The following is a 27,212-nucleotide window of genomic DNA, read 5'->3' on the forward strand; positions in this document are numbered from 1 at the left end:
AAAAAAAAGACTGTGTTTTCAAGTTATGATTAAACTTAAAAATTAGTATTCATTAGTATCACAGGAATAAGTATTCCTCTACCATTTACTAGTTTTGTGACTTAGGGTTATTTAACATCTTTAAGCCCAGTTCCACATTTGTAAAATGGAGTGTTATAAAATCCCCAAAGGGTTCTTTTTCTAATTAACTGAGAATAAGCATGTGAAAACCCCTAGCACAGTACCTTTGCTTATCACAACCAGAGTATCAGTTTTCTTGTCAGATGAGGTTGGATGTGAAAATTACTTTCTAGTGCTCACTTTCTGAACCTGTGATTTTAAATGTAAATGATTAATTTTAACTAGAAAAATACTTTAACTAATGAAGTATTTAATCTTACTGATTTCTTATTAAAGGATTCTTAAAAAGAATTTTTGATAAATTTTGAAAGGTTTTAAATGTTATTCTGAATAAATTGTAGAGAGACGAATTAGGATTAAACAAAATGAAAGTGAGCTGTTCACATTTGAAGAAAATGTGGAACATGAAATATTAGGATGGAATATTCAAGGAAGAGAATCTAAACTAATATGTCTGTATTATAATGACTGGGTTTAAAATATGTGAAGGATGATAACCAGCTTTTCTCTTATCCTCATCAAGGCTTAAATTCCAAGAAGAAGAATTTTTAGTTTAGAAAAATAAATTTCCAGGACTCTTCCAAATGTAGTTTTCTGTAAAAGATATTCTTTCCATGTAAAGAAAATTACAGATTTTTTTTTTCTTTCCTCAAAGCAGAGGTTTCAGGATTATCAGAGGCTGTATCATTTATGGGTGTTTTTCCTATAGTGTCAGAATCGATTGTATCACATTTATTATAGCCTCATGTTTTATCTTGGCCCTTCCCTATGCTGTTTTCATGCCATGGTCAAATATTTTACACAATTAAATATTTCTAAAAGCTAATTAAAAGGAACCATACGGACCTCTGTTTCCTCCCTACCGAGAGGAGATGTTCTGGCACATTGTGTTTACTGGCCCTGGAACTGCTGCTCCTTTCTTTAGCTTAGTTTGGCAACTCGTATCAGAGGGGGCGATATTTCCAGTGTCCGTATTTGTGAATAAAGGCATTTTAACCAGAAATATAGCAACGCCAGTGAATTTCCATAACGATCTCTATAGCAAATGCCATTAAGCTACTTTTATTCCATGTTCAGGTTTTCTGTGTAGCAGTTACTGCTTTGGCTCTTACTCCCCCCAGTGTCAGTTTTCTTCAGGCACATTTTGTAGATGTGAATTTAGCCAAGAAAATTTTAGTATTGTGTTTGTATTTTTAATCTGTATAGTTTTACATTGATTATTCCCACGGTAGAAGTATGTGAACCAGATAAAAAACTAACATTTTTGGGTTTTTTTTTTGGTCTTGGAACAAGGAGCGCTTGTAGTATGAAGCAGTTTCCTACTGTTCTGCCTCAGGAGCAGAGACTTGATGTACCTTTTGATCCACTAATTTCATTTTTAAGTTGTTTTCCTAAGAAAAATAATACAAATATTTTGGTCATTCCAATTTTAATGAACAATTTTTGTGGCGAGAAATTTGAAATAAGTTGAAAGTTCAGCAGTAGATAATTATATAAACTACTTTATATTTTTCATTGTTTATCATGTAACCATTTTACCATAATGATGTGGCAGATACTTAATGACAAGTCAGTAGCTCTCAGCCTTTCAGGATATATTAATACCTGAAAAGAGCTGTTTATGGAAAACTATATAAATGATGACTCCATTTAAAATATACACATACTCGGGGGGATGGCGTAACTGGGTGATTGGCATTAAGGAGGCAGATGATGTAATGAGCACTGGGTGTTATATAAGACGGCTGAATCACTGACCTCTACCTCTGAAACCAGTAATACACTATGTTAAGTAATTGAATTTAAATTTAAAATATACACATATCATCAACATGTAGATTATCCTCTCTGGGTAGTAGGATCCCAGATAATTATTGCTATTTATAATCTGCGTGTTCATTAACATGTATTTTCAAAAGGTGAAAAGTATCACAATTCTCTTTTCCTTAATATTCCCACTCTTACCATTCTTTTGCTTCTGGTAGAGAAATGGGTGTATAACGGCTAGCATGGGCTTTAACGTCACAAAGACCAGGGTTTGCATCCTGGCTTCCCCAGTTACTACCTCTGTGACCTGTTGCGAGTGATGAAACCTCATCAGGCCTCACTTTATTGATATTGATTGATCTTTAAAATAGGTGAGTTTTTTGGGGCGCCTGGGTGGCTCAGTCGTTAGGCGTCTGCCTTCAGCTCAGGTCATGGTCCCAGGGTCCTGGGATCGAGCCCTGCATCGGGCTCCCTGCTCAGTGGGAAGCCTGCTTCTCCCTCTCCCACTCCCCTGCTTGTGTTCCCTCTCTTGCTGTGTTTCTCTCTGTCAAATAAATAAAATCTTTAAAAAAAAAAGTTTTGTTTTTTTTTTTTGTAAGATTTTATTTATTCATTTGAGACACAGAGATACAGAGAGAGAGAGAGCATGAGCAGTGGGAGAGGCAGAGGGAGAGGGAGAAGCAGACTCCCGGCTGAGCCAGGAGCCCGATGTGGGGCTCGATCCCAGGACCCTGGGATCCTGACCTGAGCTGAAGGCAGACGCTTAACCATCTGAGCCACCCAGGCGCCCCCCCAAAAAAAGTTTTAAAATAGGTTTTTTTTTTTTTTTTGTTTTGAAGATTAAATGAGCATATACATGCAAAGGTCATATAGCATGAAGTCTGGCTCACTGTGAGCCCACAGTAAATGACAGCGTTTACTGATATTGTCACAACCACATGAAAATGCCAGTATTCTTTTGTTAAAGCAATTTTTAAATTTAAAAAGGACATTTTTGCTTAGGACATTTAGAGAATATAGGAAAATATAAAATATAATCCCACTAGTCAAAGAAGATCATTAGAATCCTGTAGTATATACAGTTTTATATCCTATGAAAAACCAATACCTTAATGAATTGCTAGATGTTCTATATGTAATATATTTACTGAAACATGGACCCATTTGTAATCTTTTCAGATCAAAACTTAAAATAGAAGATATAAAAGAAGCCAACAAAGCATTGCAGGTGAGTAGAAAGTGTTTTCCTCAAGTAGGAAAGTAGAGATATATGTGAGTCCCCACTAGAAGGTAAAGCCTATATAAACCTGAGGTGCTGAGTCCCAGGATGTATAGAGGCAGAAGCACCGAACAGGGAGCTGGGATGATGGGGATCCAGCTCCTCCCTGTTACGCCTCTAGAAGCAGTAAGGAATCATACTGGAAATGACCTTGGAGAGAACTTTGTCTACCTTCCTACAAAGCATGGCCTGATGGAATGAATCTGCCTTTGAGAGTCCTTGAGTCCCTGTGCTGGTCTGTTAGTAGTTCTGACCATCAACAAGTTCCCCCCTTCATGGAGTTTGTTCCCTCTTCTGAATGGCTTCTGAAACACGCAGAGGATTTTGCACAGGGTTTCTTTGAATACTGAGGTTAATATGTGTGAAAAGTGATTAGTACAGTGGTTCAGTGTATGGTTCTGAATGCGTCTGGAGGCAAGAATCCCTTCTACAGCATAGGAGGAAATAGTCTCTCTGTGAGTAGTTCAGTGAGATTACCTTCTACCACACAGCTTCCCATTCTGTTTTTTTAGCGAAGTGTTACATGAAAGTAATTTAAAAAGTCAAGTAGTGCTAGAAAGAATTAAAAAAAGTAGTAGTCTCCTGTTCTTCACCCCCTTGTCCCTCATCCACCCTAGCTCCTGCCACCTGAAGGGGGCGACTTCCGATTCTTTTAGTCGTTCCTTCTGGCTTTACCCCCCTATTTCTAAATAATAGGCAGTATATATTATTCACTCATTTATTTAAGACCTATTTTAGACCTATCTGTATAGCCTGGTTAACATGGTGGATGAGGAGTTTTGCCCACTCTCACCCTGGTCTGTTTGCTCTTCATTGTCCTCCCAATATAATTAAAAGTTTTCATGGAATTCATTTACTATATATTCTTTGACTATTTAAATATTGCTCTTTGCTGGGCCATGTAGTTTGTTGTGATTATATTTTCTTTTTTGAACTATTTCTTTTTTCTTCTGGAGTTAATAATTGCCTTTCCCCTGAAACTAAAAATATACTATATGTTAACTAAATTGAATTTTAAAAAATTTTAGGGCGCCTGGGTGGCTCAGTTGGTTAAGCGACTGCCTTCGGCTCAGGTCATGATCCTGGAGTCCTGGGATCGAGTCCCGCATCGGGCTCCCTGCTCGGCAGGGAGTCTGCTTCTCCCTCTGGCCTTGCTCTCTCTCATGCTCTCTCTCTCAAATAAATAAATAAAATCTTTAAAAAAAAAAAAAATTAAAAAAAAAAGTTTTGTTGAGTTAGAGCGTTTGAGTTTTCTTATACCTTCAAACACCTTTATAATATGCTTTTTTCTTTTTTTTTTTAAGATTTTATTTATTTAGGGACACCTGGGTGGCTCAGTTGGTTAAGCGTCTGCCTTCGGCTCAGGTCATGATCCCAGGGTCCTGGCACTGAGCCCCATGTCGGGCTCCCTGCTCAGTGGGCAGCTTTCTTCTCCCTCTGCCTGTCCCTCCCCCTGCTCGTGCCCTCTCTCTCCCTCTCTCTGACAAATAAAATCTAAAAAAAAAAAAAAGATTTATTTATTTGAGAGAGAGGGTGTGATAATGGGGGAGGGGTGGGCAGAGGGAAAGAGACAAGCAGACTCCACACTGAACACTCGGGGCTCAACGCAGGGCTCCATCATGACTTAAGCGGAAACCAAGAGTCGGATGCTCCACTGACTGAGCCACCCAGCCACCCCACCCCTAACATGCTTGCTTGCTTGCTTGATTTATTTTTTATTTTTATTTATTTTTTTCCCCTAACATGCTTCTTGATTAAAGTTTTTCCCATGTTGAGGTGCCTGGGTGGCTTAGTTAAGTATCTGCCTTTGGCTCAGGTCATGATCCCGGGGTCCTGGGATTGAGTCCCACGTTGGGCTCCCTTTTCAGTGGGGAGTCTGCTTCTCCCTCTACCCTTCACCCTGCTTGTGCTCTCTCTTGCTCAAGCTCTCTCAAATAAATAAAATTAAAAAAAAAAGTTATTCCCATGGCAAAATGAATCAGGTAATTATTTCGTTCTTTCTTTTTTCCTTGGAGTCATCCCTCATGGAGTTCTTTGCTCTCCTGCTTCAGTCTGGTCTGGTCACCCCTGTCCTGACATTTTCCTTTGCTGCCATTCTTAGAATTCCTTTTATCCTTCTCATATGTTAGGGTTCCTGTTACCTAAAAGGGTTCCTGAACCCTTTAAGTTCTTTCTTGGTTTACTCCCTTGTTTTGGGAAATGCATCCCTTGGTAGCTTCCTGGAAAATGCTGAGTTGAACAGATAAAGGTTTTAAGAATTTGTGCATCTGTGTATATGCCTTTTATTTTGCTCTCACATTTTTTTGGATGGGTAGGGATGTCTGCCCAACTGTCATTATTTAAGCTCTGTAAAATTTTCATTATGAAACATACCATGTATATAACTGTATAAATACAACTTAACGCTAGCACAGGGCGCCTGGGTGGCTCAGTTGGTTAACTGTCTGCCTTCAGCTCAGGTCATGATCCCATGGCTTGGCAGGAAGCAAAGCTGCTTCCATTAGGCTTTTGGACATTTGGGAAGTCACTTTACTGGTGTGTCTGATATGAGCTGTCCAGGTTTTTTTTCCCCTCTAGCTTACTTTATTGTAAGAATAAAATAGTATATGTATTACATGTATACACATATACTGTATATATGTTAACTGTTATTGGTAAGGCTTCTGGTCAACAGGTTATTAAATATAAAGTTTTGGGAGGAATCAAGAGTTATATGCAGATTTTTGTCGATGTGGAGTTCGGCACCCCTAACCCCCAGTTGTTCAAGGGTCAGCTGTACTTGGTTCTTCGGCAGCAGCAACGTGGCTTAGTCATGTGATGAGGTTAATCAGAAGCATTGAAGACTGTTCCTTCACCTGGGTCTTCTCATATAAAACTGGCGTCATTTAACAAAACTGCTTTTGTAGGGAAAAAAGTGTTCCTAGCCAGGATCTTAGATGGGTTAAGAATGGGTCAATTTAGAAATTTCAGGTGTCACACTCTCACCTGTTAATAACTTACAATACATATGTTTTCTACTCATCTACACAGTAGCCATTACATTTGTTATAGAATTTAAGGGAAATTAATAGCCATGTAAGACTTAATTTAAGGTGAAGTCTCCTCTAAAATAATGAATTCTAACATCTGATTTCCAAATTCTCTTCAGATTTTAAGGACTTACTGTGGTATATGGTATACATAATGCCAAACTCATATGCATTTCATAGTGAAAATGTATCCTTAAATTTTGTTGGACTAGATAATCGCTAAGGCTCTTTATTCCTTAAAGAAAAGTCCCATTAATTTTTAAACCTTTTATAATGGAAATGTCCAAACATAAACAATTGTACAGAGAAAAACTAACCCATTACCCAGTTTCAATATTTAACAGTATATGGCCTATCTTGTATTTATAGTCAACCCCTATCCCTTCCTCCTCATCCAGATTATTTTGAAGCAAATCCCACACTTATTTATTCTCCAACTATTTCAGTATCTCTCAAAGGACTCATTTCCAAGTCCTCTCTCTCTCTATTCCTACAAGATGTTCTTGGTTGAAAATGTTTTCACATGTAGTTTTTAAAGTGTTAACAATTTGAGCATTAATATTCGTGTTTCTTCCTTCTAGGGACTGGTTTGGTTGAAGGACAAAGAAGCAACACATTGTAAACTTTGTGAAAAGGAATTCTCACTCTCTAAGAGAAAGGTAAGGGAGATAGGAAGTGAGTCCAAAGGACTTGATGCAAACATGGCTTCTAATTTAACTCAGTTTTTTTCTTTGATTTTTCCATTTAAATAGCACCACTGTAGAAACTGTGGGGAAATTTTCTGTAATGCTTGCTCTGACAATGAACTGCCTTTGCCTTCTTCACCAAAGCCAGTACGGGTTTGTGATTCCTGTCACGCATTGCTGATCCAGAGATGCTCATCTAATTTGCCGTAAGACTCCAGAATTAAGTCCTTATGTATGAAAGTACCTACAATGAACGGTTAATGTATGCACCATGTACATGATGTATTTAGACAGCCCTTCTTAAGCAGCTTTCAGACTGTATTGGTACCAGTTTTATCTTCCATGTATTCAGTTCATGGGAATTAGAAGCTGTAGAATAGCTCATTGTTATTCAAAAAGAACTTTCAACAGGGCATGCTTTAAAATAACTTAATTCCTAATTGATGTAATAATCATGTAACTTATAAAGCCACCAGAAAGGCCAGATAGCAGAGCTAACACACATTTGCCTTATTTTGTAAAGGCCTTCTTAAAAATAGGGATTCAGATTCTTTTATTCTGCATATTGTCAAGTTGGTATTTGATGGTGCCTGTAATTTTAATGCACTTTAAAGCTTCACAGTTCTCAGAAAGATCAGAAATGTATTGAACTTTTTACAAGTATTAATATTCCAGTTCAACAGACTTTTCATTAGCCTGCTAAGGTTTCAACCTTAATTACTTGTCCTTTCTGCCCCACTTCCTTTGCCCATTTTGCATTAGAAAAGGCCAATTATTTTATTCTATAAAATTTCCTTTTGGTCTTCTTCTAATCAATGTATTTATTGATACTTTTCAGATATAGTAGGTTAAAGAGGTATTATTTTACCTTAACTTTTTCCTTATTTTGAAAGGAAGTTAAACCAGCCTTTTACATTAAGTTGTTACTTGCACAACTTTCCATATGCTACACCTGACTCGCCAAATTGCTGACTTTTTTAGGGAGGGCTCACACCTCTTCAAATTAAAAAGGAAAAAATCCATCCCCAGAAAAAAAATGTTTAATAGTAAGCGATTACAGGCTCCTGATTGATTCTCCTCTAAGCATTAAAGGAGAAACCTCAAATAGTTTGCCTTTGATAGGATTTGAGTAATTAAAAATTTTATTCTATTTCCATTCCAGTAACTTTTAGGAAGCATTACAATGTAGTGATCCACTACTGCAGTTATGTATAGAGTGAAATATCAGCCCTGCCATGAAATACTTGATCTGTTTCAAGCATGAAAGACTTCATAAACACTAATCCCATTTTACCATACTTCTAGCACACCAAGAATATGTAAAATGTTACCCTTGTATAATTAATCCTTTGAACAGCATCACCACTTGGGAGATCTCCCCCCGCCCCCCCGCTTTGGTATTAACTTCAGCCATGCACTTTAAGTCTGTGAACCTTCCAAACAGGTTAGATAGGAATCTTTGGTTACTCCCTAGGAGCATTACATTTAGCGAATTAATCATGTCCACCCCCCCTCCCACCTAAGACGGGATAACTTATTCTGCAGGATCCTTTCCTCAGAGTATATATACTTTCACTAGGGTTTAAAATTAATTTTCTAAATTGCCAAAGTATGAAACCAGTATTTTGAGAATTTATTTTCTCCATATCCATTTAGCTTTTGAGGTCTTCAGTTAGAACTGTACAGATTTTTAGGTGGTCTTTCTTGAATGCCAACAGAAATACTGTCAAGAGAATTATATTCTTGAACTGTTTTGTATTGATGGGATGATTAACATTTTTATGATTGTTAAAAATGAGAATAAGCAAATGAAATTTCAAATACTAGGTTTTTTATTACTGTGCTTATTAGTACAAATCTTAAAATGTGATTTTGCCTAAATTCCAAAGCTGGGTTTCATTCAACAAATAAAACCATGATTTTCAGTCCCCCCTGAAATTCTTTGTTATTCAAAACTCCTGTTTAATCACCATTGATTTTTGGGCTTTTTGTAGTCAAGCTTTTATGACAGCAATACAATTTGCTTCATTTAGTTTGGGCTCTTATTTAAAAGCCATTTATACTAAATGTTGGATTTTGTTATAAAACTTCCAGTTTGTATTGTGAACCTACACTTTCTAATCTTCAAGATTTGCCCTCATAGAAAGTATTTATCTTAATAAATTTCACATACCATTCCCTTGTCTAGCCAGTACTACCATAATAATGCTATCATGGTGCCAAGGAATTGTGACTGTAATTCTTCTACTCTGCAATGTTTTAAAATGTGAATTTTATAAACCAAATAAAAGATATGAAAAAATTAGCCTTTCAAAGGGCAACTTGCATTTATAACTTTTTATACCTTTATTACTTAGATTTTAATAGGGCAGGTCCTAGGAAAATAAAAGCACATAGGATCTTTAAAAAAGGTAAATGGTATGAGCCTAATATTTAAATGGGTAATTTAAGGGAGGGGTACAAACATTAAAACGGATCACTGCTTGAGCCGGTAAGTTCCATTTAAGCTAACACAACTTCCTTCTCTAACAGTAGAAATCACTCCTTAGGTGTCACTTTATTTAACGTTCACTTAAGAGTATCTTCTACCAATTTTACAATCAGTAACCGACACAAAAGCATTCTAGGACAGAGGCCACACTATTATCTCCCACGTTGATATTTATTACATTAATAACATTTCTAGCAAAAACAAGTAACAAGGTCAATAACTGAATTCACATTGACAGGTTTCATTTTGATCCATTAGCCAATTTGGAAAAAAAAAGCCATATTGATCAAAGGGATTAAAAGTAAAAAGCACCTTTTCCTTGCTACATATAGTATTTTTTAACACAATAGCTCTAAAACTCCAAACAGATATCAAATGTAAAATCCAACTTCCAGGACTCATTTTAATTGAAACTATCACATGGACTTGTCTCTTACATTTGTTTAGTCATTTATACAGTTATTGAAAAACCATATGCTTTATTGGGCAGGAAAACTGAAAATACAGCTGTGAGAATTATACTCCACAGTAAATATTCTTGTACTGAATTCTCATGTCACTGAGAATCTTAACCTAGTCTAAGACATCTTGAGATCACTTACAACTATCACTTTTTTGGAAACATTTTTTGGTACTCCAGTCAAGTGCTGAGTGAATTTTATTCTAAAATCTAGGGCTAGAATTTAAACTTCCAACATTCTCATCCCCAGGTAACACAATTATGAATATTCAGAAATCCAGATACCTCTTAAGATATTCAATGTTTCAGAGCTATGCCTGGATAAATGGCATTTGAAAAGAATGACTAAAATAGAAATTAGCTGACTTTATACTCCTGAAGCCACCTACACTCTTTAGGTTTTTATATTTACAGTATTGTCCAGGAGGAAAAAAAAGTTACACTATTTTCCAAGTTCTATTCCAGATGTCTGCTTATTAATAAGACTTGTAGTTTATGCAAAGGTGAACCACTGTCCTCTAAAATTGCACTACACTACTTCTTGTAGAGCTAATAGTAAAATACATCAACCCAAATCTTATGAAAGCAGCACATCTTTCGAGAGTAACTAGTATATAAAAAGTATCAACATCAGTGGTTTGAATATAAAAATTTATTTTTAAGTCAAAGTATGCAACAAATAAAACCTACAGAAAACAGATTTTCCCATCACAATCTGTTGCTTTACCAAATAATATTTTGAAAACACATTCCTTCAGTCATTATAAAGTTCTTAAAATACAAAAGAAATTAAATCTGTAAGAAAGTCTAGTAGACCAGACGCTGTTGTCAGGACTTTTATGTTGGTGGTTATGCTTTAATACATGCCACGCCATCCACCTCCACTCATGCCACCTTGCCCATAGTAACCGCCACTGCCTCCACCACCACGGCCTTAAAAAAAAAAAAAAAGACTTGTTAGCAGGAAATATCCGTGCATACTTCATTGAAGATAATACGTGAATTTAAAAGTATCTACATACATGGGGACTAACACATCAAACCACAGTAACCAAGGACACTTACCATAACCACCCAAGCCATCAGGAGTACCATATCCTCCACTGTAATTGTTACCCATTCCCATTCTTCCAACAGATCCATAACCTCCCTGATTATCTTTAAAAGGGGAAAAAAAAAAGTGTGAGATTGTTTGCTAAGTGTGTAACTCTGCTCATCTTAAAAACTTTACCTACCCATTCCATCTCTGCCGTAGCCACCCATTCCAGAACCTCCCATTCCAGAACCGCCTCCAGGAGTAGAATTCAGGAAGAGTTCAATGTACCGATGTTCTTTAAGACAAAAAGTAATAGGGAAGCAATGATGGATCAAAATTTATCAATAAAAGGATAATTAGCGAATATTAACCTGTGCTAGTATTAGCCTGAAAGTGTATTTCTATACTTCCTAGTGGAGTGATAAATTGAATGCCAGGTAGGGCTAAAACCTAACCTACCAAATTTTGTTCAAACTGCACAACACTACACATAAAACGTGGTCGGGGCCTCCGTTTCCTCATCTATAAAAGGGGCTGATTCATTATTTTAGAACCAGTTACTGTGCTTCTTAAAAATACATTCCATGTCCAAAGAAATGAATTCCAATCATGAAAATAATGTCCATGAAAACTTATTTACTGACTACAACGTGATTTGTGTGTAGCCAGATTTAGGAATCACTGGTCAGGGTAAAATTTAATGGCTTAGAATAGCTCTGATGGCATGTGGAAATAATTACCCAACTAACTTAATGGGTGGGTTAAAAAGTGGTAATTTGCAAATGGCATGGGAACTCAAGTGAGTGCCAGGTAATATACCTATTTTCCCTTTTTAATTGAGCTCAGATAACCTGTCAAGTATCGAGTCTGAATTAACTCTTCAATAAAAAACCCCCTGGAAAGCCATCTTAGAGGCCATATGGCTTCAGGTCCCAGTGACTGCCAAGAGTTACCTACAGACCCTGTAACATCTTACATTTGAGGAATTATAAATGTTATTTTATAAGCAAGTTCACATCTAAGAAACGAGATAGCAAGCCAAGGATACCACTTACGCATGTTATTCTTATCTTTAGACATGGCAGCTACAGCATCTTCATGTGTCACAAATTCTACGTCTGCCTCTCCTGTTGCTCTGCCATCAGCTCCGATATCAATATGCACTCGTATGGGATTTAGTGGTGAGAAGAACTAAACAAAAGAAAACACTTATTACTAATTTTTCTTTTTTAAAAGATTTTATTTGCCAGAGAGAGAGGCAGAGCACAAACGGGGAGCGGCAGGCAGAGGGAAAGGGAGAAGCAGGCTCCTTGTTAAGCAAGGAGCCCCATGTGGGACTTGATTCCAGGACCGAGATCATGACCCGAGCCGAAGGCAGACGCTTAACCATCTTAGCCACCCAGGTGCCCCACTAATTTTTCTATTTAGATTATTCAAAGTAAATTACCACATACTTTGGTTTTCCCTCATCCATTAAAACAAATCTTTTTACTGCCCTGTACTGCAAAGCTAACAAATCAACTACAAAGGTTCTGGAAATATAAACTAAGGCACTTAAGAGGAAAATGCAAAGAAACGATCTCTTTAAAATAAGCTACGTGGGGATGCCTGGGTGGCTCAGTCATTAAAAGAATCTGCCTTCGGCTCAGGTCGTGATCTCAGGCTCCTGGGATAGGGCCCTGCATCGGGCTCCCTGCTCATCAGGGAGCCTGCTTCCCCCTCTCCTTGCTGCTCTACCTGCTTATACTCTCTCTGTCAAATAAGTAAAACCTTTTAAAATAATTTAAATAAAGTAAGCTAAGGGGGGGAAGCTGAGTAAAAAAAATTAATAATAAATCTAACCCAAAGCATAGTTCACTCTAAATAAATGAAAACGTCTCATACCCTACCACTAAGAGGGAGAATTTAACTCCTCCGTTCCCACTCCTCCCAAGAAAGATATTTCAAAATTACTGTTTGAAGGATAAATAGGTCACCAGAGACTTAGAAACATGTGCAGAGAATTTAGGTGTTATGATTCAGACCAATGGAATTTGACAAACTGACACACACTGTACATGGATAGCTCCAAAATATATCACTTAGTTGTAAATCACAAGTTAATCAGGTTAAAGGAATCCTAAAAGGTACCTGGAACTTAGGACCAATCAGTTCCCAGTAAGATCTATAGGTAAATTTCTTTCAGAGCCACGTAGTAAATAGTCCTGGCTTTGTAAGCCACTGGATGTCTACTGCAACTACTCAACAGGTAAATGAATGGGTGTGACTAGATGCACATGGACCGAAGTTTGCAGATACTCTAACCAATTTGAAACCGACCAGTTTCAAAACAGCAATAGCATCTACTCCCATTATTTTCACAGCTCCTGTTTCTAATCACGCTGTAGCTACAAAGCTGAACCAAACAACTAAACCTTATTCACTTTTTATATTTTCCACTTTCAAAACTTGACACAAGGGCAATTATCTTCCAGTCCTCTCCACTCTATGCTGATCAATCTTTTCACTAAATTCTTAACTGGACTTTATGAATACAACTTTCTACTTGCTTGAGTCCCAGATAAGTCAGCATACAATGGACCAAAAAATATTCGTCAACCAGTAAGATAAGAATATGTACATATTTCCTATTAAAGGGATTTTGACATTAAAACTATAAAGAAAAAGATGAGAGCATTAAGAATGCTTCAAAACTAGATACCAGATAAAATATAAAATCACTAATTACTAAAATTACTCACATTAGCAATGTCATTTTCAGTTGCACGAAAAGGTAATCCTCTCATATGTACAAAATGACCACCATGAAAACCTGAACTTGCATCACCAGCTCCACCATAGCCATGTCCTCCCATACCTAAGAGAATAAAATTTCCAAAGATTATCAACTATTGATACATGTAGTAAAGCATTTCAACAAAACACTTCTTCCCTACACATACCTTTTCCTATTTATACCTTTTTCTTTGACAACCAATTAATCTTAGTAGTTCTAAACATCGAATCGAGAATTTACCTGTAAGTATACATCTATATAAAGCCCCACATAGGTATGTTCTGAAATATGCTCGAGCTGACGATTTCATGCAAGTCACCTTTTACCACCACTAAATGGTTGTAAAACAAATACTTAACATTCACCTAAAAAGGAGTATGTCTTTAATATTTACCTCTTCCATCTCTCATTCTGTCATCAAAGCCATCATTTCCATAGCCATAATTATTATAGCCACCATAGTCATCAAAACCTCCATAACCTGTGTAATTTAATGAGAAATACATGAATACACTTTCAAGAGATAAATTTTATAATCCAGTTTATAAAATCATTTTGTGGTAAGCAGTCTGGTTATTATTACAAGTTTACAACTCCCAACTTAGTGCATGTGAAAAAAAGCAGTAACACTCGGTGGAAATAAAAAAAACTCAAAAGAATACATTTAAGACATCAAAATTAACTTTCATCCTGATGTCAAACAAAAAGTGTCAAAATATGCCAATATCTTCATTTTAATTTCTGTATAACTTCTCTAGGTGCCAATATGTGCATCAATCAAGTCCCATAGCTGGCCACGGGAATCCATATTTTCATGAACAGGTTTTAAAACCTAGTAGGTACTGAAATTACTGCCATTTCTATATTTCTTGACAAAGTGTCAGGAACATTAAGAAAATGACAACAGAACCTTTGTTCATTAGATACACATACCACCATCATATCCATCACCTCCTCGTCGCATTCTGTCATACATACTTCCACGCCCAGCTCCATAATAACCCCCTCTTCCTCCTATCGGTCTATCATATGGTCCCGGTCGCTGGCCCAGCAATCTTCTTGGTGGATCATAAAATCCTTTGATTTCACTCCTGCTACTTCTGAAGATCTCAATATACCTATTTAAAAATGGTTTAAGGTACAGGTTTCAGCGTAAATGTATTAGAATAAATAAGATATTGGGCAAAAATGCAGTAAGTTTTTCTACATCTAGATACATAACCCAATTTAAACTGCCTAAATACACCATAAATTAACATTTTTTACACCTACAAACTTAGTTAATATTTAAGTTTTACATAGACAAATTAGTCACTTGAAAATAATTCATATAATATATATTTTTAGCTTGTTTCCTTTAGTACATAATAGGTGTTTAGAGAAAATAGCTGATTATACAAAAGCATTTATCAACATCCTACAGAGAAATGGAAACAATCTAATTTTAATTTAAGCAAACTATTAGCATTAATTCCCCACCCAAATCTGTAGTTTCCAAGTTAAATTTAGATAATTATCAATTCTTTTAAACTACCCCAGAAAAATGTTATTGTAACCCCCCCATTAAGCAATAGTGACCCACAACCCCCAAAAAATAAAAATTTAACACCATCCCAAACTCTCCATCCCCACCTGTGCCCTATTCTTTCCTTGTGTTTCCCCAGAGCATTTTCTGCTATCTCCTTTGAAGCAAACTGCACGAAGGCCTCCCCTGTGCTTCTCCCCTGGTAGTCCATCGTCAATGTTATCCCATTTGGCACGATTTCCAACCCTTTAACCCAAGGACAAATAACCCCATCAAGGGGAACAGTGTTAAAGGCTGAAACATTCCCATCTGAATCAAATATTTAAAACAAGTCTAAACAAAACAAAAACAAAACAAAAAAGCTTAAGTTTCCCATCACCCCGTAATACAAGCGGAAGATTTTTTCAAATATTACTGGATTACATATTTTTTTGCAACCAGTCTTTTTAAATTACACACACTAAAAGCTCACCTATATTACATTAAAAAAGCTAAATCAAATTTAACTATGCTCCATATAATTCATGGTTCATTTCATCATACATAATTATTCTCAATTAAGCTTATTGCACATTAGTTAGGTTTTACATATTCTACACATTCTGTATTCAGTATTAACTGGAGCATATTTCATAACTTAATACATTAACCAAGATATCGTACTCAAAAGTCCCGAAACAAATGAGTTTTACAAATTAAAAACTGAATAATATAATAAAAATATAAAATTAAAATACTACTAAACTTTTACTAATACTAGAGGTACCTTGAAAGAACTGAACTATTTCCTCTTTGCTGCAACCAAATGGCAGTCCACGAAGTCGTACTGTCCCATCACTAGCGTCATTTGGACCATTATGTTTCATAACCCAATCCATCTCAATAACGTTTGATTTAAATGCTATAAAAAATAAACAAGCACATAAAGCAGTCAATCAAAATATACTCTTGCTACAGGTACTGAAGAAACATCGCTCAGTGGTGCACAACAGGAAATATAACATATGGCTTGCTGACAATGCCACAATTCAAAGGCATGACACCTTCCCATTTTGAGGTAGGCAAAAAGACTGGGAAAAGTGAGTGATACCTGACCCTCCCCTCCAGAAAGTACCAAATTTCTAAGGGCCAAATTTTATATAATGCCCAATCTTAAGAAAGCTTACACAATTACAATATTAGTCTTCAAATTCTATTTCTTGTCATCTTGACATCAACTCTAGTCTTTTCCTCATCTCTCAAATTTTCATTCACATTTTTTCAGGTTTTACTTATTATTCATTTGAATCATGTAAATTCTTTAAAACTTAATTACTCAAAAGCTGCACATAGCACCACTGTCCACTCACAGCAAGAGCCTAAGTCAAAAGGTCAATGAGTACTTCTCTGATGTTAGAAAAATGGCATTACAAAAAGTCTTAACTTTTTAGATGCACTTTTAATTCTGAACACATCAAATTGTTTTTGAAGGAGGAAAAATTCCTATCTCTAAAGCAAGTTTTAAAATGAGTTAATTAGGGTGAGTTTTAAAATTGAGGTTAAAGTCCACTCAAAAGTGAATGCCTTCCAACAGTACCGGTGTTTTTTGAAGCTACCTACTGGGAAGTTACTGGAGATAGTACATTCAAAACCAGTTCACTCACTGCTTTACATTTAAACACTAATTTTAAAAAACGTAATACATTCACATTCAAAAAGTATTTTAGGGTACAGTGAGAAGCCCTCCTAGCCCTCCAAAAAGAACCCATCCACACCCAGTTCCCTTCCCAAAAGACAACAGTCCTTTCTTTTAGAATTCCAGAACACTTTAAGGAGGCTAATGCAGAAGTCCTTCAGCTGCAAAAACTTACCAGATCTTACAAATTTCACTAAGCAGCTGTAGGAATCCTACTCACCTGAGTATTTCAAACCTCTCCCTCACCACCTCCTCCCCTGTAAACAAGACAATTTGTTCACTTGATTCCTTTACGCTTCAAGATAGTTCATAACAGTGTTCACTAATACTTGATTTCACACCATCTAATTATATCACTCCAACTGTTAGGGGGAGCATCTGCAAAGAGTAAAATTTTTTTCCTAGAATACGTGCATTTAAAATAACCTAAGGTAGAAAATTTCCGAATATGTTTATTAATCAAATACCTCTGCGTATGAATCACCTTGCATACTTGTTTTGCTGTTTTAAAAATCCTGGCAGTCACTCTAGACATAGAGATCCAAAGTGGGAAGACTAAGATTTTTTTATCAGACATTACAACTAATTTTTAGGCACCTAAAATGGATATGCATTTTTAAGGGGGAGAGAGAGAGAGGGAGAAAGAGAAACTGGTTTTGAATCCCTATTCTGCCATTCACTGGCTGGTTGATTAAGCAAACTTAACCTCTGTGTTCAGCTCTAAAATATAACAGTGGTGCCCATACCTCTCTAGACTGTTTTAAGACTTATTTATAATGCTTAGTCTGCAGCATGGCAATCATTCAATGGTAGCCATTGTTACTGGATTTTAAGAGACCCTCCTGTAAAACTACTGAAATATACCACAAACAAAATAAATGAACCTTAAAGGATGGAAAACTATCCCCAGTCCTGAAAAGAAGTAAAGATAGTTACAAGTTGTTTCCAAAGTCAACTTAGGCTTGCTTCCATAGAATTTGTCAAGGTGGGGGGGTGGGGTGAGGATTTTTGGAAATGTTTACTATAACATGTGTTAGCTAGATAAAAAATACTGTTCTACAGTAGTCCCGAAAGTACACCCTGATTGAGTGTGGGAAAAAAGTTGAGACATACTGAAGATCTTCTTAAAAAACAAAAAAAAAAGCCCCAAAAACTTAAAACCAAACAAACAAAAAACAAAAAATCAAAACAAAACAAAAACACTTCCCTATAAAGGATGATTCAAGAATGGAAGAAAAAAGTGGAGAGGAGGTAACATCACGTTACTTCCTCATGAAAAATATTTAGTATTTTGCAAAACCAATCTAATCTGTTGTGAAAAGACAGTGTGATGCTTTTTATCATTTAGCCCATTTCTTTCTTCATTGTAAAGACACTGGGGAACAAACACAAAAAAGGATGGGGAACTGACTTATCTTTACTATAAAATTTAGCCCTTTCCAAGAAACACCAGCAAGCAAACTAGTTTTGGTTTTTTCATCAGTCCACACCAAAGAGACCTATATAAAACAAAATATTAAGTCTATAAAAATCACACTATCCTATTAACGCAATTTTAAGTTGACGAAAAATTAACCAGATTCGGAAGACAACTATTTTATAGGATGACTTTCCACCGCACATGTATTAAGAGTACACAACTTAAAGCCACACTAGACTTCTTCAAAACTCAAAATGTGATTCTAGAATTCTACTTACAAAACAAAACCAAGACAAACTCTGAAGGCATACAAAAAGACAATCTGCTGTAGTACATTAATAAAGCTGTCCCGGAAACTACCTAGAGTTTACTAATTATTCAGGATAATCCATCTCAACCTTTCTTTCCAACAATGTCATGACTAATCTCAATTCTGCTTTAAGACTGCCAAGTGTTAGCACCAATTAAAAATACCAGCAGTTGAACTAAGATAACTGTAGTCAGTTTTGAATAGAAGTTTAATTTCCTAAAAGTTATGCTAAGTGAAAGAAGCCAGTCACAAAAGTCCATGTACGGTATGATTTTAAATGGGTGAAGTTTATGGTATGTGAATTGTATCTCAAAGCTGCTAAGCACCTAACAGAGGTCAAATGAAACATTGAATTCCTTTGTAACACAGAGGCATATACTACTATCTTCTGAAGTATAATACATAAAGTTAGGGTGTGATGCACCAATAGATAACTTTATAAATGGTAGCCAGCTGGTCCTAAAAAAAAATGAGAATGTTCTTCAAACTTTGGCAAAAAGTGGTACTAACTAAAATGAAAAATTTACATCATTTCCCCTTTCCAACGTGCTTGCTCCTTAATTTTCCAGTAGAAAAAGTAGACACACCTCTAATACCTAAAGGGAGGTGAAGTCTGAATGTATAAAGGAGTTCTTCTCTAAAACAAAGTTACCATCACCTACTGCAGCTCAGCCACTTGTTTACCAAAGTAAGAACACCAAAAAAATAACCTGGTTATTAAAAATATAAAGGCAATCAGATGGATTTCCAGATCATGATGCAGATGAAAGAGGGCAGAAAAAGGTTTCTAGGGTAATCCAATCAGGGAAGCGGTTTTATGATGTACTATTTTACAGGAAACTGGACTTTTTTCAAGAGCTACTAAAAATCAGACCGTCTTCAACAACAGGAAGGTTGTTTTTTAAAGCTGAAAAAAGTAGGTAATAGAGTTCTTGTAAGGACTCAAAGCTATTATTGGAAACTTACTCTCACAAGCTGCCTGTCACTTTGTACCCTACTCAATGAAAAGTACAGACCCAGTTCTCTTGTGTTCTAAGGACCAAAAATCATCACACCACCACAGGACTGGGCTTTCGGTTTGTCTTTTTGTTGAGTAGGCCTATTTTCTGGGTCATAATACTACCACAGTCCTATACTAAAAAAACATGCTTAGCTACCAAAAGTAAAATAAACGCTAACTGTATTTTGATGTATTTTACTTCTACACCCTTTTTGCACAACATGTAACCTTTGGAGATTTAATACTGAAAACTCAGTAACTCAACTGCTACACAAATTTATGCCATCATCATCACTAATTGTGTTTTAACAACTGTTTCCCAAAGGTAAAACTCCTACATAAATTATAACCCAGTATGTACCAAACTACACAAAACCATTGCTAAACCACCCACCCCCGCCCAAAAGTTCAGGAAGCTATTATAATTCACTGGTCCTAAACGACCTATTTGAAATATGCCCATTTCACATTCCTATTTGGTAAGTCACCCGCTTACTGCTTACAAAACATTTACCCACAAAGTGTTTACGTTTAAGATAAACGTGAGAAGAAAAAAAAAACACCCTTTGGAAAATGAGTACGTACTCTTTTCGAAGTTCCAAATCTGGAATATAAGGGCCGGCTAAGCGTCCTTTATTCCTCCCCGGAGACTTTTCGTTTATCTAGCTGCCCTAGAGACCAGAGAGCTAAGGAGAGTACGCCCCTCCCCGCCCCACCCCCGCCACCTCTCCGTCCGGCAGCCAAGCCTGGCTTTAAAACCTTCGCCACCGGGCGGCGGAATTACAAAGGAGGCCGACTGCCTCCTTTGTCCTGGATTTGGGAGTTGAGCGCCTTCGTCGCCATTGGCTTTCCTCCCCCAGCTCCAGCCTCTCTCATCTTGGGAATCTGCGTCAGAAGTCACTCGCAGTCCCGCCAGCCCTGGTAGCCCTGCCGAGACTGCGGAGGAAGGGAGGCCGCGGTGGGAGGCCAGGCCCATCCGGCGCCATTTCCATCGGGAGCGCGCCCGCCAGCCCAGACCCTCCCCCCCCGCAAGTGCCCAGTCTTTCCCAGCTCGCTTCGTTCCCCACCCTCGTCCCTTCCGGGGCGCTCTGACCTTCCCCCTCCCACCCCGTCCCGGCCTTCTAAATCAGTTTTCGGAAGCTCAGGGGCAAAAAGTAGAAAGAGGGGAAGGGCGGGAAGCCGAGGTGGCGGCGCCACCGTACTCAAAATGGCGGAGGCCAAACCAGCACGGAAAGAGGGGAAATGCTGGATGACCCCCACTCCGGGCCTCAGTTTCGTCCACTGAATTTCACCCGAGCAAGTCCTCCCCCCAGCAGGCCGCCCTCCTTGAAGTGGGAGATCGCCTGGGAGGCGCAGTCTGGCCGCCTCCGAGCGGCGACCTCCACACTTCCCCCCCCACCCCACCCCCTCCCAGTCTCTCTTTCGTCCTTCTCCCGACTCCGCTCTCGAAACCACCAGCCCAACCTACCCCCTTTTACTTCAGATACCCTGTCGGGCGACAGTAACGCCGACTCCGGTGCTCGCGGGGCCGGTCGGGAAGAGGAAGAAGTCGCTCGTCTCGTGTAGCACTCGCCACAACGGTTCTTCCAACCGCCTCCACCAGCGACAACCGCTAAGAGAGCTGCGCAGCAGAGCGACTGGCTTGGGGGGATGGGAGAGAGCGAGCGAGAAGGAGGGGGTGGGGCGAGAGCAAAGAAGACCAACGGGCCCACTCTCGCGAGACAAGAGCCTCGATCCCGCCTTGGCGCTTAAGCAAGAAGTGCGCTTGCGCGCTAAGGGGTTGTCCTGTGTGTTGGGGAAGCCGTGGAAAGTAGCGGAGCTGGTCCCGTTAGAAAAAGACGCGGATTACTGTAAAACTGTTAAATGCTTAGAGCCTACCTTTCTGCCCACTCCGGGAGGATGTGAAGTGATAGTAGTAGTTCTGCCAGTGTGTGTTGAAGCGGTTTGGAGAAGTTCGATTCTCTGTCCGCACCAAGAACAAATTCCGTAGAGGCCCCACCCATACCCCTGCGTCACCTGCAGGAAAGGGATGCCACGTGGTTCGGCGGCCAAATGCGAGGAGGGCTTTTCTTGTCAGGTTTGTGTTATGCAGTAAAAATAAGTGTTTCCTCCCCCCCCCGCAAAGATACAGAAGTGTCCTCCAGACCCCCATTTTGGCTCTTGGTCTGGGATTCCTTCCCTTCCGCGGCACTAGGGCACCGGCCCCGCCCCCCTCCCCACCAACGGGTCTCCTCCCCTGAGGCCTCTCAATTTCCCCTTTGATAGTCCCAGGAGTAAGTTACTCGCTTTCTCCTTGTGCCTTCCTGTTCTCTCTTGCTTTTCATCTCTCCACTTGTCTTTATTGAAGTATAATTAACATACAGTGTTATATTAGTTTTAGGCGTACAACGCTGATTGGACAATTCTATTCTCAGTGCTCATTAGGAAAAGTGTCACCATCTGTTACCATATAATGTTATTATAATGTTATTGACTATATTCCCTATCCTGGGCTTTTCATCTCTGTGACTTATTTATTTTATAACTAGAAGTTTGTACCTCTTAATCCCCTATATCTATTTCACCCATTCCCTCTGGCAGCCACCAGTTTGTTCTCCTTATTGAGTTCATTTGTTAATTTTTGTTTGTTAGTTTCATCTCTGTATAACCTCAGTGACAAATCAGGCACTCGTGACTGAGGAGTTCGGGTTGTTTTCTAAATAGGGCTTTGCATTCTTGAAAATTGCACGTACAAGTGACACCTAATACTTTTGGGTTGTGCTGGCCTACCACCAAGGTCCTTAGTGACACCTTATGGCTTTTTTTTTTTTTAATAAAAAAAAAATGCAAGCCAAATTTCTGTGGGAAGGGTGCAGGACGGTCTTGGTAAAGAGATCAAAGCAAGTTAAAGTGCAAATGTAGGAACCGTTATGAAGTGTAAGGGAGGGAAAGAAATGAATTTGAACACAGGGATGTTCCTGTAGGTTGGAATGTGGACCAAACTAGGTTGCAGGCCTTTAATATCTAGCCAAAGACCTTGTACTTTGTACTACAGACGTTGGGAAGCCCTTGGGGTGGAATGAGGGGGTATAAGGGCTGTTAGCAGTGGAGAAGCTTGAATAATTCTTTACCCCATGAGATCTCAGATGTGTAGGGTGGAGGCAGGAGGCCAATTACCTGCATATAATGGACATTTCCATGTCATGGTTTAATTCACCCTCAAACCTGCTTTAGACAGGACAGTAAGAATTGGCCAGGTCATAGTGCCCTATTGCTTTTCTTCAGCCCACCCCCTCAAAATACCTCTTAGAGAAAGGGGGATGGGACAGTGTGGTCATCATTACAAGACACAGAAAAACAAAACCTGGATAATGTAACATTATGGTTCATATTTATTAAGAGCTTGCTTGAGGGGCTCCTGGGTGGCTCAGTCGTTAAGCGTCTGCCTTCGGCTCAGGTCATGATCCCGGGGTCCTGGGATCGAGCCCCGTATTGAGCCCTGCATCGGGCTCCCTGCTCGGCGGGAAGCCTGCTTCTCCCTCTCCCACTCCCTCTGCTTGTGTTCTCTCTCTCACTATGTCTCTATCTGTCAAACAAATAAAATCTTAAAAAAAAAAAGCTTGCTTGAGCTAGTGCTGTGCTCAATCCATTGACTCCTTACAATCCTAAAGGATAATCATTATTTTTGTCCCCATTTTACAGATGAGATGCCTGAGTTTGAGAAGTGCAAAAAGTTGCTCAAGGTCACACCCCTAGTAGGTGCCTGGGTGGCTCAGTGGGTTAAGCGTCTGCCTTCAGCTCAGGTCATGATCCCAAGATCCTGAGATTGAGTCCTGCAGCCAGTGGGCTCCCTACTCAGTGGGGAATCTGCTTCTCCCTCTCCCTCTGCCCCTCCCCCCGCTCCTGCTTGCTTGCTTGCTCTCTCAAATAAATAATTAAATCTTTTTTTTTTTTTTTTAAAGGTCACACACCTAGTGAAGAAGCTAGAATGTGAATCTAAATGGTTTTACTCCAGGGGTTAAGGTCTTAAAGCACTCTGGACCTTCTTGGGGTTGCAAGTAACTTAACTATGCATTCAGGGAACAAACATCATTTTAGGCAAATTGAAGTTACTTCCCCTAACGAACATTACCAACTCAGGAGACCAGCAGTTAATGGTTCATTGGCTGGAGACTTTTGAACAGGCCTGAAACTTGACATCCTGGTGTCACTGACACCTTGAGCCCCTCCCCCCAGTTAAAAAAATTGCTGTATTAGTAAGACTCCAAGCTCCCACACTTCAGATGGAGTTCTTCCCTGAGTTCAAGTTACATCACTACGTTACTCTTTCAATCTTTCAACCTGATTTGGTAGATGGAATTCTGTAATCCCTTTCACCCCTTGCCTGAATTCAAACAATATATTTAGTGCCTGATTGAGTTTGGCATTCTTTCCACATAATTTGTATGATTATGGGCCACAATCCTAAAATCATTCTAATGACTTTTCACCACTGAACTGCAATGTTTTCTTTGTGTCTTGGCCACAATTCCCTTATATGAGGCACTCTGCTGTTTGCCAGTGTGAATGCTTAGGAAGGACTTGAAATTAGTACGTGCATTCCTTTTGCTTTTTTATTATTACAGAAAGTAGGAAGCTTTGAATTTGAAAAAAATGTACACTAGTTTTGGGGCAAACCTAATCTTTTAAATGATTTTTGTTTTCATTTATTTTTTAAAGTAATCTCTATACCCAATGTGGGCCTTGAACCCATACCCCAGAGATCAAGAGTCTCATGCTCTACCAGCTGAGCCAGCCAGGCACCCCAGGGGCAGATCTAATTTTTATTTGTCTTCTTATTTTACTACTCTTCTCAAAAAGAAAAAAAAAAAAGTCTATCTACTATTCCCATTTGCAAATTGAATTCTGTAAGTCTTGGTGAGACTGGTTCACCACTGCTCCAGTGATCCCTACAGAATTGTTTCCAGATTGATCTCTGTGGAATTGTTTCCATAGAGATGGTTAGAACTGAGGGCTCCCAGCTGCTTTCGGGATTTTGTTTTCTCTTTGTCTTCCTTTTGGTCATTTCAGTGCTTCAGTGCTTTTCCTGTTAGCATAGAGATCAGAGGGACCCTGGAGAGGATCTTGTCAGAGGCCATAATGAGAGAAAAGATGAAAAAGGAGAAGGAAATGGAAGTACCCACACCACCAACAATGAACATGTGATCATATATTACACCATCAGGATGAAAGGAGAGGAAAATTCCATGCAGAGCCCAGAGAAAGAGAAAGAAAGAGAAATTGAAAGACAATGCACTCTTCTGGGAGAGGGAAGGCACATTCACTAAAAATTAGTTAAGATCGTTGTTTGCATTACCCCAATGGCATCCTAAAATAACATAAAAACTGGGTTACCATAATCTTTTTGCCATTATGGAAAGCAAATAAGCTAAAAAAGGTAGCAAAACCCACAAATAAGTTTCTAGGAGTATGTTTAATTAGTTAATGCCTTTTTAAAACTAAATCTGCCTTACTAAGATTTTGTGAAATGCTTGTTCATATTTGTCTTTAGAAATTAGTGATCTTCCTTGTCATGATTCATAATTATTTCTCAAGACAAGGCTTAATTACACAGTTTATATGCTTGATACTTTTTTGTTTTTTTCAGTCATCCAAGTGTTCATTCTGGGACTAGGGAAACCAAAAGGGGTTTAATGATTATACACTAAGCAAACAAATGGAAACTTAAAAAGAAGAAAGCACCTAACACACTCTTTCTGTAATTTTTAAAAATAATTAGAAGTATTAAACATTCTTTCTGTTCTAGTGGATTGTTGTGAAGAACAGGGACAACAGCTATAAAAGATAGCTACTTAGGATTTTAAATTATTGTACAGCTTTTAGTGTGTCAAAAGCACATTGATAACTTAGTAAGAGCACAGTTAATGGAGTAACAGACTATTTCCCATTGATTTTAAGTTTCTGAGTGGTAGATAAAAATATAGTTTTCATTATATATATACCTATGTCTCTCAGTATACAAACAATGGTGGTTATATTGGGGGTAGAGCACTTTAAGTAACTTTTTTTTTTTTTTTTTAAGTAGGGGCTTGAACTCATGTCCCTGAGATGGAAACCTGAGCTGAGATCAAGAGTCAGATGCTTAACTGCCTTAGCCACCCAGGTGCCGCATAAGTAACTAATTTTCAATACAGTCTAGAAAAGTTATTATTTTATAGACCAAGAAATAGAAGAACCAAGAGATCCTTAATGCTTCAAAGTTTACAAAGAAAATCAATGGCAAAACTTAGAATTTTCTATCTTCATAATCAAGGAGTCAGACAGGCCTTGGTTCCAATCCCAGCTTTGATACTTCCCTACCAGCTGCTTGATTCTGAGGCATTTAACCTTTTTGAACCTCAGTTTTTAAATCTCTAAAATGGGTGGTTGGGTTGTTATGTAGGGTAGAGATTAGTAGTTGAAATAATAATTCTAGTCCCATCCTCTTTCATGCATGTTTGTCATGTCATTGTTAGTAAATGTGGCTCATTCTTGATAAATTTATTTCAACAGTGAATTTAATAGAATTTTGGGGATGGTGTCCTAAGCATTGTATTGGGAGGCAGCAAATTATTTCAGGGAAATCTGTGAACTCATATGACTATCAAGTATCACCTCTGGACAGAGTAAGTAATATGTTACATGTAATGTACTGCTGTTTTTCTAATATAGGCAGATACAGTTGCTGTTAATAAAATGGAAATTGAGGGAGGGGGTGGGGGATGGGTAACTGGGAGTTGGACTTTTTTTTTTTAAAGATTTTATTTATTTATTTGACAGCACAAGCAGGGGAAGCAGCAGGCAGAGGGTCAACATGACTTATCACTGATAATATTAGCTTTGGTCACCTGGCTGAAGTAGTATTTGCCAGGTTTCTGCCAGGTTAACAAGTTTTACTGTTACTTTTTTAAATCCTCTTCCTATGTTCTATTCTTTAGAAACAAGTCACTGAATGCAGCCCACACTCAAGGGGGCAGAGACATATAATCTCCATCTCCTGAAAGGGAGAGTAGCTAGATAAATTATTTGGAATTATTCAATAAGGTAGATTTAGCTCTTCTTCCTCCTTTCCTTCCTTTCTTCCAATTTTTATGTCAGTACAGACTCTTGGATATTAATTTTATATTTTGAGTATAATCCATCCAATACTACCTTATTATTATTTGTATTTATAGTTTTTTGCTCAAATAGTTCTTCCTTAGACTACTGAGACTTCTTTAGGTTGGCTCCTGTATCCCTTTGACATACCACTATCCTTTTTATTTTTTGAGTACTGCCGTATTTTCTGGTACTAGACGATGCTCCAGGCTCATCTGGTATTTCTTTGCCCTGGCCCTAGAATCAGCCATTTCTCCATAAAGCCTCAGTTCCTTTTATTATCAGGGAATATTGTTTAATTTCCACATTTCCCAAATTTCCTTTTCCTTTTGTTAGTGATACATAATTTCATTCCATTGTTGTTAGAGGACATACTTTTTATGATTCTAAGTATTTAAATTTACTGGGACTTAATACACTTAAAAAAATTTACAGGGACTTGTTTTATGGTCTAACATATAATCTATTTTGGAGACTGTTCCATGTACACTTGAGAAGAATGTGTTGTTTACTGTATTGGAA

The 27,212-nt window shown here is 38.1% G+C and overlaps 2 protein-coding genes across 8 annotated transcripts in view; one reads left to right on the forward strand and one right to left on the reverse strand.

Moving 5' to 3' along the window:
- Window positions 1–9,186, forward strand: part of RUFY2 (RUN and FYVE domain containing 2) — a gene marked incomplete at its 5' end in the record, with an annotated part of 33,879 nt that extends 24,693 nt beyond the window's left edge. The window contains 3 exons of the mRNA XM_081824161.1: window positions 3,067–3,115; window positions 6,777–6,854; window positions 6,948–9,186. Coding sequence (XP_081680287.1) covers window positions 3,067–3,115; window positions 6,777–6,854; window positions 6,948–7,091 — 271 coding nt within the window. The remainder of the gene's footprint in view (window positions 1–3,066; window positions 3,116–6,776; window positions 6,855–6,947) is intronic.
- A 338-nt stretch (window positions 9,187–9,524) lies between these two features.
- On the reverse strand, window positions 9,525–21,590 carry HNRNPH3 (heterogeneous nuclear ribonucleoprotein H3). 7 transcript variants are annotated; one of them, XM_031021867.2, is made up of 10 exons: window positions 21,453–21,590; window positions 15,936–16,070; window positions 15,277–15,415; window positions 14,578–14,762; window positions 14,039–14,125; window positions 13,610–13,725; window positions 11,924–12,059; window positions 11,068–11,163; window positions 10,898–10,990; window positions 9,525–10,765 (listed from the first exon to the last, which is right to left on the reverse strand). In XM_031021867.2, the coding sequence occupies exons 2-10, from the start codon at window positions 16,045–16,047 to the stop codon at window positions 10,689–10,691; spliced, it is 1,041 nt and encodes a 346-aa protein (XP_030877727.1). In that variant the 5' UTR covers window positions 16,048–16,070; window positions 21,453–21,590; the 3' UTR covers window positions 9,525–10,688. The 7 variants fall into 7 exon arrangements, with proteins under 7 accessions (XP_030877727.1, XP_030877752.1, XP_006728954.1 ...); XM_031021892.2 differs by lacking the exon at window positions 21,453–21,590 and adding an exon at window positions 21,043–21,215 and having other exon boundaries at window positions 14,623–14,762; XM_006728891.3 differs by lacking the exon at window positions 21,453–21,590 and adding an exon at window positions 21,043–21,215.
- Between the last annotated feature and the right edge of the window lie 5,622 nt (window positions 21,591–27,212).

Source organism: Leptonychotes weddellii, chromosome 6 (assembly GCF_054177405.1).
Source record: "Leptonychotes weddellii isolate Sample4059 chromosome 6, ASM5417740v2, whole genome shotgun sequence".
Classification (NCBI taxonomy): Eukaryota; Metazoa; Chordata; class Mammalia; order Carnivora; family Phocidae; genus Leptonychotes; species Leptonychotes weddellii.